Source organism: Talpa europaea (genome assembly GCF_964194135.1).
Source record: "Talpa europaea genome assembly, chromosome: 3".
NCBI classification, from domain to species: domain Eukaryota; kingdom Metazoa; phylum Chordata; class Mammalia; order Eulipotyphla; family Talpidae; genus Talpa; species Talpa europaea.
In genome coordinates, this window is record NC_140069.1 from 75,418,706 (window position 1) to 75,435,383 (window position 16,678).

Genomic DNA, 16,678 nt, shown 5'->3' on the forward strand with positions numbered 1-16,678 from the left:
TAGAAAGATTAAATGAGATAATGTAAAATTATGAACCCAAGTTCTGATATATACTACATATTAATAAACACTACAAGTCACGAAAACAATAAATGCAACAAAAAAACTCGTAGAATCGACAAAGGTTGCATTCAGAATCTCCAAAGTACTTCATTGAGCTTGCTGAGTCAGGAGCAGAAACGAGGCTCAACAGGCTCCACCTCTATGTTGATGAAACTACATTTCCCAGAAGGCTCCAGGCCCCAGTGTCTTGTTTTCTCCCATTTCCGTGTATGTCATGTGACTCTCCGGCTGCACCATGGCGGAAGCAGAGGAGCAGGTAAAAGCTGCTACTGCTTGGCAAAGGAAGGAAGGGGAGACAAGGTTAAATGGTCCCGGGCTTGAAGTGGAGAGTGAGGAGGTGCGGAGCTGCTGGAGGGCGAGTCAGGCCCACGGGCGGGGCGGCGAGAGTTGATTTCAAGAGCAGAGCGGCAGGGTGGGGTGCTGACTCCACTAGGGCACCCCAGAAAGCGCCGCGACACACCCCCGGCGTTTATGAAAATGGCCCTTCTTTTGACATTGTTCCTGCCGCTGTGTTTAGGGAAATTTTGGCTTGAAGGCAGCCTGGGCTTCCCCGGAGACTGTCCGGATGGAGGCGTAAGAGATGACTTCAGTTTTGAGGCCAGGTGATTGAAAATTTGGTTCCTTTCCTCTCCAAATGGAACATTGAGAGCTGATTTGCGGGACGGCTAGGAGAGTAGTTGATGAGTTTTGCTTCATATCTATTACATTTACATACAAAGTTAAGTCACTGTTGCGTGCAGCAGTGGTTAAGTGCATCGGTTCTAGAGCAAAAATGTCTACAGTCCAGTGCTGGCTTTCTTTCTTAAAATATGACATTACGCTAATCGTTTAACTTTTAACTATTAAAAGGAATTAATAACAGCATCGTCCTCAGAGGGTGGTTTAAGACAGAATGAGGTAGTACACAGAGTTGAAGTGCTTAAAAAGTTGAACTCAGTAAAAACTGAACTTGAAATTCTATGTTGCTAGCAGGACATTAGATGGCAATGTCAACCCCTCACCATGTGATTCTGGAGTTAGTAATGACTATATGTATTTCCATTTAGGCAATAGTAGTATCCAGACCTTAGATGAAATGACAGATTTACACCAAGAAGCCAAAAAAAAAAAAAAAGAATGCAGACAAAACCCAAACCTTAGGGAAATCTCTTAGTTTTCCATGTTCAGTGTCATTTCACATGGCACTGGTGTTTCCTTATAAATTAACAGGACGGTCTGTTCTCATAAATTACACCAAAGAGTGATTTGATGGTGAGCTGTTAAGTATCATAATATGAGATGTTTATTGAGATTAATAACAATTTAAGTTATACCACTTGCAACATTACTTAACGAAATTTTTCCTATGTGTGTTTATTATAATAATTAAGAAATTTGCTTTGGTAGAAGTTTGATTTGGATGGTCATTGTGGTAAGTGGAGAGTTTCCTACCTACCACTGGAGCTTCCATTTTTCTGGACTGTTCAGAGGAAAGTACCATTAAGTGAATATAATTTCATGACTTATTGCTGGGTGGTCTTTTATGTTCTTTTCATCTTTCATGGTGAAATATGATTTTTTGTCGTTTGATTTAAAGGCATAAAACCAAGGTGCATGCTTCAGCAGCACATATACTGAAAGCATAAAACTAAATTCCTCACCTTTTGAAGACAGTTGTTCTTAGTTCTTAACTACTGTTTTGTTGCAAAGACAGTGGCAAAGTCTTATGTAAAAAGACATAGAAAGTTAGTGATATATTAGAATGCTTCATATTTTTATAAGTCGTTTTAAATCAAGGAACTTTTTTACATAGCATTTGGTCCTCTCAAAATAATTCTATCTGGTATATGTTTACTTTTGATTTATAAGTCAGATCAAGCTCTACCTATGTTGCAAACCTTCCAGTGGTTCCCATTGCACCCTCAGGAAAAGGCAAAGTTCTTATAATGGCCTAATTACCCTACAGAATCTTGACCTCATTTTTTACTGCTCTTTCTTCTATTACTCTGCATCAGCTACACTAACTTTCTTACTGTTCCTTCAACAAGCCAAGCATATTTCTACCTTTGGGCCTTTACTCATACTGCTCCCTTTTCTGATTCCAGATATCTGTTGGGCTTTCTCTCTCACTTTCTTCACGTTTTTGCCTGAGTGATACGTTTTGGAGTAAGATTATCCCTGACTACTCTTTGAAACCTTCTTCTGAATTATTTTTCTCCTTAACACTCATCACTACCTGACATAGTGTGTTTTAAAATTTCTGGGTTTTTTATTTTGTATACTTCTGTATGTTCTTCTGAATAAAATTCAAGTTCCATGATAGCAAGAATTTATTCACTGTTCTAAGTATCACACCTAGACTAGAGCTTGGCACTCCATGTGTTAAATGATTGAATTTTTCAGGTAGGGAAGTTGGAATTCAGACAACTTAAGTAATGTGCTCAGGCTTGTAGCTCTAATAAATCCTCTGTCTCCAGAGCTCATAGTTTTTCACTAGAAGTCCCTTCCTTTAAAAAAACAAACAAACAAACAAAAACCTGGGAACCGAATTTCAAATCATACTTTTCTTTATGAAGTGGAACTAACCCATGTCACCTTAAGAGCAGGTCTTTCCTTTCTCCTCCTCGCCAGCCCCCCTTTTCCTTGTGGTATCAGTGTCATTCTCAAAAAAACCAGTAGTCTATTGTCAACAACAGAAACAAAAATTCACAAATTGTTGTTCTGTTTTGTTTTTTAAAAGAAAGTAGGCCTCCCTGGTGGTGCTGGGGTTAAAGGCTCAGCACTATCAAGCTATCGCCAGCATGAGTTCTATCCCTGGCCAGCCAGGGAGCTAACCCTGGGAGCACAGCAGACCTCTCCTGTCTTGCCCGCTGCCCCCCTCAGCAGTGTATTTCAGTAGATCTGCCTGTTCTGCTCCGCACTCTGTCTCTGGTGAATCTCTCACCCCCCGCACCTCTGGTCTGTACCCCAATTCTTGTGTGCATAAATAAATAAAAAATAAATCTTTTTTTAAAAAAGAAAGTTAGTGACTACCAATTTTATTGGTTCTTTATACATTAAAAATGGTTCCATTTTTCTCATGGCCTGACTTACACGTTTTGCATTTCGCATTAGGAAGTCATTAAAATCTGACCAAGATAGATTTTGGAGGCTAAAAGTGCACCAGAGTGGAGTTAAATGATTTTCTGGTTGTTCTCTGTTACTTTGAACCTTTTAGAAAATCTTGACATAATTTCTCCCCCTGAAGGTTTTAGGAACTCAGATGCATATTCCCATGATAAGTTATAGGTTAGGTCAAGGGAAGTGTTCTTCCTTGGTATTATGTGCTGTGAATGCAAACAGCTATCCATAATGAGCATGACAAAGCTAAACTCTTAACTTTTCTGAGCATTGTACTACTCTTTGGTGATTACTTTCTTTCCCCTTTTATTTTAGGATAAACCAAAATAGTAAGATCTGTGCTGAGTGTGTTAACATAATATAAAACATTTCACTGACTTTCAAGCTAAAATCACTGTTTGGATAGGAGTGAACATTTTTGAAAAGTCATTGGGAAATCCTTGTTTATGCTAAGTATAGTAAATGTAGTTTGCAAAAATAACCACATATATAGTACACAGAAAGAATACTTGGTATTTTGCCTGGAATGTTCTAACCACCAATTTTAACTAGCTCCAAAATCATTTATAGTTGACCTTCATAATCACAGATGCCCAAGAGTGTTTATACCTCTTTTAAGAATAACATTCTGCTTGTAGTCTCATTGTTTGTGTGTTTGTTATGTCTTCTAGAGATTGCTAAGCCCACAAGAATAAAGACAAGTACTTACTCATGTCTGTATCCTTCACAGGGCTGGAATTTTATAGGTATTAGGTGCTTAATAAAATGGTTAAATGAATTTATTAAGAGAATAATCTTCTGAATTGGAAGCATCAAATTTTAAGTTCGATTGAGTAGTTCATGTCCATGGATCTAAGTAATAGTTGTCTGTGTTTCTTCTAGAAAATAAGTCCTCCATGAAGGCATTATGAGAAAGCATTCATATGATTTTTGAGGGGAAAGAACCTTTTATAATAATACCAAAGACAGAAATCTCAGAGGAAAAGACTGACATATTCAACTATGTAAACATTTAAAATTTCTTTGTTAGAAAACAATACAAGGGTCTAATTTGTAATACAGAAAATATTTGCAACATTTAAAATACACAGTATAATACCCCTGATAAAGAGCCCTTAAAAATCAAGATTTGAAATGACCGACTTTCTCAAAAATAGATAATAAAAAAATGACAACATATACACATACAAGAAAAGATAAACAGATGTCATAGGGTAAGAAAGTGTTTAATTTCACTAGTCAATAAAGAAATGCAAGTGATATCATAGGAAGGTACAATAGAAGAAAAAGAAAGAAAGAAAATATGTCCTCCATTGTGTTTGTACCAAATGATTGTGGTTCTAGGCTCTTATTTAAACCTAGTGAATCAGATCTGTGAAGATGGAATGTGTTGGTGGGTATCAGTCACTTCCCTAGGAGTTTCAGTTATTATGATGCAGTCAGTTTTGGGGGACTAGGTCACCGAGTGGGGGAGTTGTCCAGATATCTGTTGGACTTTCTCACTTTCTTCACATTTTTGCCTGAGTGTTATGTTTTGGAGTAAGATTATCCCTGACTACTCTTTGAAACCTTCTGAATTATTTTTCTCCTTAGCACTCATCACCACCTGACATACTGTGTTTTAAAATTTCTGGGTTTTTTACTTTGTATACTTCTGCATGTTCTTCTGAATAAAATGCAAGCTCCGTGATAGCAAGAAAACCTTTTCTTCACTTGCAGAATAGGATGAATGCATAATTCAACCTAGTAGGTTGAACAGGGTTGTTAACCTGAGCCTCTCTAGGGAGCATGCTCCTACCAACTCTGTAGATACTCTTTCATCCTTTCTGCTCCACCAACCTATTGCCTGGGTCCCAACAACTTTTTGAAGTTGGGGTTCTTTGATACAAGGATATAAAATACGTATCACACAAAATATTTCCTCTTTCTTCTGCAGCAAGATTGGGATCTATCATACTTCTCCCTCCCTTAAGCTGGGCTGTGGAGCACATTATTGGGGAGGGGGGAGAGAAGGTAGCAGTACTGCAGGGAGTGTTTCACCTTCCCAGCCCTGTCTGAACCCTGGACACTGCTGTCTACTCTGTTTCTTCATTCTACAGTTTGGAGCTGACTTTTGTCAGGCTCCATCCTTCCACTTCTCCCCCTCAGCAATGTATACACTTCTCAATCTGGAAATCCAAACTTTCTCGCTGTCCTTCTGAGCTGACAGCCTTAACCTCTTTTAACCTCTAGTGCCATTGTCTATTCTGCCTTCTCCCAGGCCACTGTCACAGGCTCCTCTTGTGATGGTAGGATTAGGGGTGGAGATGGATTGAAAGTCTTTATTGAAAGGGCCCCAGAGTCCAATTAGCCCTTTCTTGGGGCTGCTGTTAGGTTAACTTTCTGTTAGGCTTGCTTTATCTTTGTTTGCTGCTACTTTTCTCCAGTCCCCTTCTATATCTGTCCTGTAGTTGTGAGCTATAATTTAAACCTCTGCCAGAGAAAATGCACTTGGTATTGCTCATATGTGGACAAGGAATATAGGAGTACACTGGCAGAATGTTACTGTTTTAGATGGACTGCTTGTTTCTTATCATTGCCAGCTAAGCAGAGCTGAGCTGTTCTGTGCCTAGAATAGTAAGAGACAAAAAGGCAAAAGCCTTGGGGGTTATCTTGAGTGTATTTAAAAAGGAAACTATTAGCACAAGGCAGTAATGTTAGATTTGAACAAGGTTACAAATCTGGATGTTATGGCCTGGGGCTCTGAAAGAAGTGAGACTTAGGTTGGGGCAGAAATAAACATTAGGATTTACCACCTCTTCCACCATCCTTTGGATCTTCTTGTCCCATTCTCTCTCCCTTCCCTTCTTAACCTCAGAGATCTCTCTGCATTTATTAATGTCCACTAGTTTTTCTAATTACTTAACTTTGTCAAACCATCCCTTTTGTAAATGTCCAGTCTTTGTTTTTCTCATTCCGACTTGCTTTATTACAATAATTACTTCCATTTTTCTGTTAGTGACTATATTTCATCTTTCTTTATGACTGAATAGTATTCCATAGTGTGAATATACCATCTTTTTGATCCAATCGTCTATTGATGGATGTAAGATTTTTTTCCATGACCTAGCTATTATAAATATTGCTGCAATAAACATTTTAGTGCATATAGTTTTTTGCATTGATGGTTTTATGTTTATGTTTTGGATAGATGCCAAAGAGTGGGATTATTGGGTCATATGTTATTTCCATTTTTAGTTTTTTAAGATGAATCCAGATTGTTTTCCATAATAGCTGCACTAGTTTACATTCCCAGCACCAATCTAATAAGGTTCCTCTTTCTCCACTTGTCCATCACTTGTTTTGGAGGTGTTTTTAGTATATTCTGTTCTTACAGGTGTAAGATGGTATCTCATCGTGGTGTTAACCTGCATCCCTCTTGATAGAATCCTATGAAGAACTTTTATTTCCATAAAACTATTGATCTTCTGAATATCCTCTTTGGTAAATTATCTGTTTATATCCACTGCCCACTTATTTATTGGGTGGGTTGTTTTTCTATTGCTGGATTGCATGTAATATATATATATATATAATTGTTTATGCATACAAGAACTGAGGTATAGGCCAGAGGTGCATGGGGGTGAGAGGATTCTCCAGTGGCAGAGTGGGGATAGAACAGGCAGATCTACTGAAGTACACTGCTGAGGGTAGCAGTGGGTGAGACAGGAGAGGTTGCTGCGACATGTGGGTTAGCTCCCTGGCCAGGGATCGAACTCATGCTTCAGTGGCTGGCGATAGCTTGATAGTGCTGAGACTTAACCCCTTGCACCACCAGGGGGCCCCTGTTTTTTTATATATCTTGAATATTAATCCCTTCCCTGTTACATATTGTCTGAATATTTTCTCCATTCAGTAGGATGTTTTTTTAATCTTCACATTTTTTTTCACTATGTAAAAGCTTTTTAAGTTGAGATAATCACAACTGTGTATTTTTGCTTTTATTTCCCTTGACATAGGGTCAGTGGAGTCTCCAAAAACATCTTTATCATTGATGTCATTATATATATTTCCAGTGATTCCTTCTACATATTTTACTGTTGCAAGTCTTATGTCCAAATCTTTAATCCATTTGGAATTTATTTTTGTGTATAGAGTTAGAGAGTGATCCAACTTTATTCTTTTATGTGTGACCTTCCAGTGTCCTAGTGCCATTTATTAAGCTGTTTTCCCCATTGTATAGTTGTGATCATGAATTAGGTACTGATGTGGTGTATGGATTTATTTCTGGGCTCTTAATTCTTTCTATTCCATTGATCTATTTTTGTGTCAATACCATAGGTTTTTCATACTGTTGCTTTGTAGTAAAGTTTGAAGTCAGGTAATGTGCTACCTGTTTTTCTCAAACTTGCTTTTTCTATTGGAGACCTTTTGTGGTTTCATAAATTTCAATTTTTTTTGAAAACTGTTGTTGATATTTTGATGGAGATTGTTTTAAATTTTATATCACTTTAGACAGGATGTTTATTTTGCTTTTATTGATTTTCCCCATCCATGATCATGGGATGTTTTCCATCTCCTTATCTCACTGTCTAAGTCCTTTAATAACATGAAGGTAAGGCTTTAGAAATAGCCAGTGATTTCCAAAGTTGTTCTGATCTCATATCTGCCACATGAAAATACGAAACATAAAATCCATGCACTGTTGTTGAAGCAAGAACAAAGACTCTCTGACCCCCTCCTGGAGGTACCTCTGTGGGTTTCCTTGAACCTGTAGAGCATATTGAGATTAGAAGACTGCAAGGATGAGAGTTGGTCCAGAGACCACCTAAGCTGAAGGAGCCACTTAAGGAAAGGCTCAGTGTGAGCATCCCAAGTTCAGGGCAGGCAGGTGGCAATGGAAATGGGTGAGATTGTCTTTGTGTAGGGAAATTGGGAGTGAGTGGTCAGTGGCTGAATTGCATTCTATGTCATGGCATAAACTGCTCCCCTCCAGCTTAGCTTATGTGGAACTGTGGATCCCAATTGGACATACAGTCTCATTTTTATTTAATTAGATATGTAGATTTTTTATGTGAAAGTCTTTTTAAGAACAGCACTCAAGCCACACAAGACACCTGTAGGTCACACGCAGACTGCATGCCACCATTTTGTCACCTCTGGTGCGCCATGTGTTTGTGCAGTGAGTGGGAAGTAGGTGAAAGTCTGTTGGGGATCAGATTTGGGGTGTATTTTGACAATGCTGCTAGGGAATCTGAAATCTCCTGACTCTCGAGAATTCTTTGAGTGGGCCAGTGACTGCTCTGCCCTTTGTTTTGGGAAGATGATTTGGATGGCAGCTGATAGATTTCAGCAGTCACAAGTCAAGGCAACCAAATTATTAGGTAAACCTGAGTTTACCTAATGCGTTGAGTTTAAAGCATGCTTTGCAAAAGAAAAGTGAAACAACTGTTGAGTTTGACTATTAGCCTGTTGCCCATTCTTTGTCTATATCTTATCATGGTGTACATTCTAGTACATTCATTTTGCATCGACCATAGCAGCACAGTTTTTTTTTTAATCTTAGTAAAATATACATAACATAGCATTTATCACATTAACCATTTTTAATTGTGTGGTTCAGTGGCATTAAATACATACTCACTGTGCAATACTCACTGCCACCAATCTCCAAAGCTTTTCATTACAGACTAAAACTCTGTACCCCTGACACAATAACTCCCATTACCCTCTACCCTCAGCCCTTACTAATCTCTATTCTACTTTGTCTCACATAAGTAGAATCTTAACAATATTTATCATTTTTGCGTGTGGTATATTTCACTTAGAGAGGGTCATGATATTATCACTTTTATTTTCATGGTTTAAGACTAGTTTATTTGAAAGATAGTGTGTGGGGCCTCCCCTGGTGGCGCAGCGGTTGAGCGCTGGGCTGCAAGGCTGCCCGCAGCCTCTGCAGCACCTGTTCCATCCCTGGCCACCTGTGAAGGTCCCACATGGCGCGAAGACCTCTCCTGACGCTCTCTGTTCACCTCAGCATTGTACTTCATAAGTCTGCCTGTTCTGTTCCTCGCTCTGGCTCTGGTGAATTCTCTCACCCTCCTGTGCTTCTGTACCCAGTGCTTGCATAAGTAAATCAATAAATCTTAAAAAAAAGAAAAAGAAAGAAAGAAAGGCAGTGTGTGAAGTTAATAAATGTTTGAAAATCACTGCTACCTTCTAAATCATAACCTTTCTCAAAGTTCAGCCTTGCTTCTTGGATGGCTGTGAGGCCATTCACTTTTACGTGTTCTTGTTTGCTGCTCTGTAGAGCACTAAGCAGAGGAGCTTAATGAATGATAGATACTAAGAAATAAGACCAGTCTAATTCCTGAAATCACTCATGAATTACTTTGGTAGAATTATGGAGAAAACTGTGCTTTTTTAGAGGCCACAGCTGTTTTTGGGAGATTGTGCTGGTGCTGAGGGTATGTCTGATCGTGGCCTGGAGAAAATGTTCCTGGTTGAGTCAGGCACCTATAAGAAACTTCTCTGAGCACCTAGTTATCCCTGAAGACTCAGTATCTGAGATCTGCATACTCCTGAGGCATCAGATTCTGGCACTGCCTGCTTTCTGGTGAGGAATAAGAGTATCATTTGATTTTCATGTTTCAGATTGAAATCACTTTGTCTTTATTTTTTTAAAAGATTTATTTATTTATTTATTTATATAAGCACTGGGTACAGTCAGAAGTGCAGGAGGGTGAGAGAATTCACCAGAGTCAGAGCAGGGAACAGAACAGGCAGACTGATGAAATACACTGCTGAGGGGAGCAGCGGGCGACTAGAGACGTCTGTGCGCCATGTGGGACCCTCGACCAGCGGCTGGGGATCGAACCAGCATTGCAGAGGCTGCAGGCAGCTTTGCAACCCAGCACTCAACCGCTGTGCCACCAGGGAGACCCAGAAATCACTTTGTCTTAATGACAAATACAAGTGGGACATTTGTCCTTTTACCTCTTTGCTTGTTTGAATAGACTCTAACTAAAAAAATAAAAATTTTCTCAGGTTTAATGTAATTTTTTAGAAAATAGTAGTCAAGTGTCCTTTTAGAATTCTAGTGTTGGGAAATCAGGATGAATCTAGTGTGGTTATGGTATAGGTGGGAGTTTTGTTTTGCTAATGTTACTAACTTAATATACAGTGACTCTTGGGGCTCCAAGGCATGTTAGAAGTTATTAAATTCAAACTCTAAGCCTCAGTGTTCTTACCTAAGGGGCCATTAAGAAATTTCAAAATGCTATGTGTAAAACATTTAACGTTATGAACAATTTACAATAGCTATTCAGTAAAGATATCAGAATAACGACTATTAATATTGAGTGGTGTCCAAAAGAGGAGGAACAGGATGGTAAGTAAACTAAAACCAGGAAGCAGGGGTAGTTAGCACATTGGAGAAATAGTTGAGAAGGGAGGCATGGAAGGTGTCATTTTCTGGAGAACTGTCAAGTAGAATATTTGTATTTCATATGTGTCTTATTGGTGCTAAGAACAAAAATGACTGTTGGAAAGACTGTAGCTCCAAATTAATGAGACCATTCTAAGGCTTAGATTAACATTAAATTAAATGGACTGCATTGAGATATAGAGGAGATTCTCATGTTCATCAGGATAATGTTATAACTACAGTAACATTGTTAATTAGAAGTAACATCCATCCCTATTTTTCAGATGACCTTTGAAGGCCGGGTCTGGATTATTCAGTTTTTCCAGAGGCTGCCTGACATCTTCTTAGCTCTTTCTGATTTTCAGTGAATAAAGTTAAAATGTTTTCAAGCACCAGATTTGCATTTATCCTGTTATTCAATTTGTACTGAGTAATATATGCATCTTTCTTTAAAATATTTTTTTTCTTGAAAAAGATATCTTTGCCTCATTTTTTGGGGTTCTTTATTTCATGGATTGTTGTAAAATGCTTACATTCAGTGTCAGCATATTAGTTGTAACCTTTTATTGCTATTGATATCTATAAGTACGTTAAGTAAATCTTCATTTTGCTGACCTCTTTGAGGATGCGTGGCATCAGCACATTCTCTCTTCTGTGGACAGGTGAGAGATTAGCAGGATCAAGTCGATTTTTCCCTTTTTGCTTTGTTTTCTCCAGAGCAGCAAGATTCATTGTCTGGCAAGAGGGAAACTGTGTTAAATGGCAGAATTTGTCTCCCGGTTAATGGCTTAAAGAGTGAATGTAAATTATACAGCTTGTTTGCACAGTGTCCGATCTGTACCTCTGTAAGGGAATTCTTTTGTAAAAGCTGTTTAACCAAGACAATCATTTTGACTCTGCCAGATTAATAGCACAGTAATTAATAGCATAAGAGCTTTCCATATAAAAATTGGGTTATAGATAATTTGAAACGGCAGTTTCCTCTTCCCTCCTGAGATCACTAAGACTGCTTTGCTAGACCGATTTCATTTTTTAGGGAAAAGCCTTGCCATTTCCATGATAATTCCTGGGGTCATTTGCTGACTTGCAGATGATCACTGGAGGGAGGTCAGTTACAGCAGTGGGTCCATGTGGCCCCAGACTAACCCAGACTGCCCTGTGGGTGTGTAGAGGCTGCAGGGGGCCTATGAGAGCTGGGATATGTGAGTCCTTTAAACTGTAATTATAAAGCACCTCCACTGAAGGGGAGGTAGGAACATGAGGACAAATTTTTTTTTTTTTTTCATCTGTTCTGATCATTTCCCCCTGTATACTTTGTAGGAAACTGGATCTCTAGAAGAATCTACAGATGAGTCTGAGGTAAGATGATGATTTAGTAGTCTTGGCATTTCTAGCTAACTGTTTTGTTGTTTTGAACGTGTTCTGCTTGCTACACGCAGCTCTCTCAGGGGCTGGGGTGGTGTGGTTGGGCTGGAGGTGATTGAGCCTTGGGGAAGAACATGCCAGTGATCTTTAGAAATATTAAATGGTTTAGCTCACAAAATAAGCAGGAAAAGGAACAAAAAGTTTTCTCCTGATCTTGTACAGTATTTTAACGAGAAGCATATTGGCAGTGGGCCATTAATGCAAATTTTTCTAATTTTGACACCTTAAATGCCTGTTTTTACAATAGCCATTATAGGTTCTGCCATATTTACTCTTTCTCCATTCTTTTAATAACTGTGACATGCTCATTGGTGTAATTTCTGAGTCATTGGAATTATGATTTATTTCATAAAATTAAAAGGGAAATAACATCTTAAAATCTGTTAGGAAGCTGTGTTAAAGATTGTATATTAATGAGAAAATAGTAATATATTAGGAAGGACTATTTAAAAAATCTGTTTTCAAGACTATGAATAAGAAATAAGTGTAACATACTGGGGTTGGGGGACAGTGAACTATGAACGAACACTGTGGGTCTCTAGGTGAGTGTGCCTTGGTGACATGCATCTGAGTAGGTGTGATCCTATGCCACTCAATCACATGCAGTGTTGTGAAACAGAGTTCCCTCAATAAAGAAAAAAGTATAATCATTTCTTGGCCTTTTGACTAAGATCAAATGAAAAAGTCTGTCTTCATAACAAAACAAAGAAATACAACAATGACACAGATTATCAACTTTATAAATGGATTAATAACAATAATTGCATTTTTTCTTTTTAATATTTCATTTAGCTCAGGAATATCAAAAACATACATAGGATTACCTGCTGGAAATCCACACCAATGTAACCGTAGCCATTATAGTCTGTAAACTCGGGTTGGTATTGCATGTAGTTATTACATGAATTTTGTTTACTTTTTTAGGGGCGAGTAGGCTTCAACATATTACTGAGAAGAACTTTTCATATATTATACCATCATGCACTGGTAGTTTGACCTTACAGTTGTGGTTCCTACCATTTTCACTACTAAAGATCTCTGATTACCTCTCAGTAAATCCTAATAAGGAATTACTGAGATGTCTGTATATAGGATATAATATTTGCTGGTTTTTAAACAAAAAATGAGTGGCACAGGATCACACCTACTCAGATGCATGTCACCATGGAAAGCATTTCAAGTCACCATTCTTAGTTTTGGAAATTTGTAGTTATCTGAGGATCTCATATTCTCAGAATCACTGCAGTGTTTAGCCCCCCTGTTCAGGAATTTCCTTATAACACAAGGAGGGTTTGGTCAGCCACCTCAATCTAAATCTTGCCACACATCCTTCAAACACTAAAGGGATCCACAAGGAGAGCATACAAAAATACACATAATGCATCCCTCCAGTGTGATTAGAAAACAGCATATTGTACACCTCACTGTAAGTAAGGAAGTAAATATCTGAAATCAGCAGAGCCAGTTCTGGGTTGATTCTAGAGCAAGAGTCAAATGGAGATTGAATGGTTGAATGGAAATGAAAGGAGTAGCTGAGAAATAGATTCAAGCTCAAGTCCCCAGACTCTAGGCTCTTTTTGTCATTTTGCCTTTTAGCTCTGGGGTCTTCTGAGAGGTCCGTGTATCAGTTATTCTGCATATTTTCTGTGTCACCCTGGAACTAGCACCCAACTCTTCTGTTCTTTAACTTTCTCATGTGGAAAATAGGGGTTATTGCTACCTGGTATGCCTAGTGTGAGGAGTTAGGTAAGATTAATGGGTTCAAAACATCTTGCATGGTGCCTACCTCATGGGAAGTACTCTGGGTACTAGTGATCTTCAGCTTGTATTTTAGATGTGGTGCTGGTGGCTTATTTTATAGTCTGGTACTACAGCCTGAGATCTTGGAGAGACTCCCCACTGTCTTTTGGAAAGTGGCTACTCTCCCAGTTTATTGTTTCCTGTGAGTTTTTGAATCAGCAAAGTAGTCAGGCTGGTGATAGCTCAGCTAAGTAATAGTTTGATTTGCAGTCCATTCTTAGGAGAGGTTTTTTTCTTGTTTTTCTCACTCAGTTTGAATACCTTCCAGTTCTAGGATTGATTTTGGTTGACATTTTTTTTTTTATCTCTCAGAACTTGAGAAATGCTGTGCCACTTCCCTCTGGCCTCTGTCATTTCAAATGAGAAATCATTGTCAATTGAATTGGTGGTCCTCCATAAGTAATGTGTCATGTTTCCCTAGCTGCTCTCGTTTTTTTTGTTTGTTTGTTTGTTTGTTTTTAGTTTTCAGAACCTTAATTATGATGTCTGTTGCCATGAATTTTTTTGATTTCTCTTATTTGGGGTGTAATCAGCTTTCTTGACTGTTAGGGTTATGTCCTTCACCAGATTTGGAAAGTTTTCAGTCATTATTTCTTTGAATACTTTTTCAGTTCTACTTTGTTCTCTTCTTCTGGGACATTGATGAATGTGAATGTTAGCTCTTTTGGGTATTGTTCCATAAGTTCCTGAGACTATTCATTTTCTTTAGTCTGTTTTCACCCTGTTGTTCAGAAAGGGTGAATTCTGATGCTCTATCCTCAAGTTCATTGGTTCTTTGCTATGTCATCTTCACACTACTATTGAAGGATTTCTTTCGGTAAGTGATTTCTTTTGGGTTTGTACTTTCCAGGTCTAAATTTTCCAATTTTTGAAGACTTGAGTTTCTTTGTTGAGATACTAGATTGTTTCAAGAGAATTTATATTTGCTTGCTGAAACATTTTTATAGTGGCTGCTTTAAATTCCTTGGCAAGTAATTCCAATATCTGATTCATTTTAATACATGAGAGGATAAATAATGAAGAATCATCAGTGTTTTCATGTCCACTTACAACATATCATGCATTATGCCAAGTGTTTTATATGGATTATCTCATGTAATATTGCAGATGGAACCATCGGGGGTATATTAGGCAGGAAAAACTGATTTCACTGCAGTAATAAATGCTCTAGAATTGTAGTGACTTAATATACATAGATTTAATTCTGAATAGAATCATTAGTACAAGGAAAGCAAATTGAGGCATCAGCAATACAGAAGCATCATCATTTTTCCCAGGGTCTTTTGTACATATGGACATGAAACAGCTCTGCTTTGTGGAGGTATTTTTTTTTTTAAACCCTTCTTGCTTTGAATTGGTTCTTGGTGTGTTATTTATTTAGAAGTATATTCTCCCTTTTCTTAGAAAAGTTTAGTGTGTTGTCCAAAGAACTTTGCAGTAGAAGTTGAAATAGAAGTGTCAAATTGTTAAACTAACATTTCAAGATTAAACTTGCATAGCAAATAGAAGAATGAGGGAAATCTATCAGGCTAAAGAAGGACAGCAAGGACAGATGACAGCACCTAATAGAAAGTGATATGCAGTGAGGTCTCCTTTGTACTAGGTCAGGGTTCCAGTGGCTTTTTGTTATTCCTGAATACAAATGATTTGCTTCACCAAGACTTACTCTGCCTCTAGTGTGTTCACTGAAGCAAAGATAGAATGTAAATTACCTTACATTGTGCCTGGGCTATGGCACACAGTAACAGGATACTTAATTAGTGTGACCTCTGTCTTTATAATCTTTGTTGCCATTGTTTGTAAAAATGCCTCCTAAAACAGATACCCATTTAGAGCTGACTTAGTTATTGCAAATAGCACAATTAGGGGGTCTTGAATATATTGGATATATTAATTTTAATAAAACTAAGTGGGTTAACAACTAAATCTATTTAAAATAAGCCTATATGAAATTTATGTTGAATGAGAAATGAAATTTAAGGAGAAGTACAACTTCTAGATACATCAGCCATAGTGAAAGTTCTTTTTCAGTTTTGTTAAAAGGAAACCAGTTATTGTGAGAATTTGGGAGATAACTTTTTGTAATCTGAAAATTAATCACAAAAAGTAATTTATCTTACCTGATGGGTAGAACATTGTGAATCATTTATTGAAAATTAAATTGATTCTTAACATTTATTAATTTTAATAAACAAATTTAAAGCAACCAGTAACTAAAATGATATGTCCTGTCATGAGATTGATTGCTGAGAAAACTGTGGTGCATGAGGTTATAATATTATATCCTTTCCAAATAGCCCTTGGGTTAAAAATTTGTTCTTTCACTTAATGAGCTATTAATATTAACGGGTTCTGCTGATTATGGTATCATTCAGGCATGGATAAACATTTCCTTTGAAGCATATATTATAAAAATTATATGTTTGGAAACTTAGTGGAAACTTTCTCGATGCAAATATAGATTTTTCAGTTTGTATTTTTGCCATTTGCTAGAGATTGAAAAGATAAATGTGGCTCTTTCTGGTATGATATACTTTAAAAATTTATAATTTTACTACCTAGGAGAAAAGTTAGGTTATCCAAAATGGACCAATTGATCATTTTTTCATTCAGCAAATATTTATTAAGTACTATTGTGTTCCAGATGCTAAAATACACCAGTATTTGATAGGAAGTAGATAGTACACACTGAACCATACATACCAGGTGGTAATAAATATTGTGGATTAAATAAACAAGTGTAAGAGGAATATGGAGTGAGTTATACTAGGTGCTTGGGGGAGTCCTCTGATAGGATAATATAGAGTCAGTATTTCTGGGGGAAAGGTCTCATATGTAGAGGAGCAAGTATAATACCTTGAAATGGGATCATGCCATTCTTCAAAG

At 37.6% G+C, this 16,678-nt stretch overlaps 1 protein-coding gene across 3 annotated transcripts in view; it reads left to right on the top strand.

Annotated features, from left to right (window-relative positions):
* Window positions 1-295: 295 nt before the first annotated feature.
* The window catches only part of VPS41 (VPS41 subunit of HOPS complex), a gene marked incomplete at both ends in the record, with an annotated part of 176,782 nt that continues 160,399 nt past the window's right edge, over window positions 296-16,678 (top strand). For 2 of the 3 annotated variants that reach the window (XM_084230339.1, XM_084230338.1), the window contains 2 exons: window positions 299-319; window positions 11,888-11,926. In XM_084230339.1, the coding sequence (XP_084086465.1) occupies window positions 299-319; window positions 11,888-11,926 (60 nt within the window). Of the gene's footprint in view, window positions 320-11,887; window positions 11,927-16,678 lie in introns of all 3 variants that reach the window. The other variant, XM_084230340.1, reaches the window with a different exon arrangement.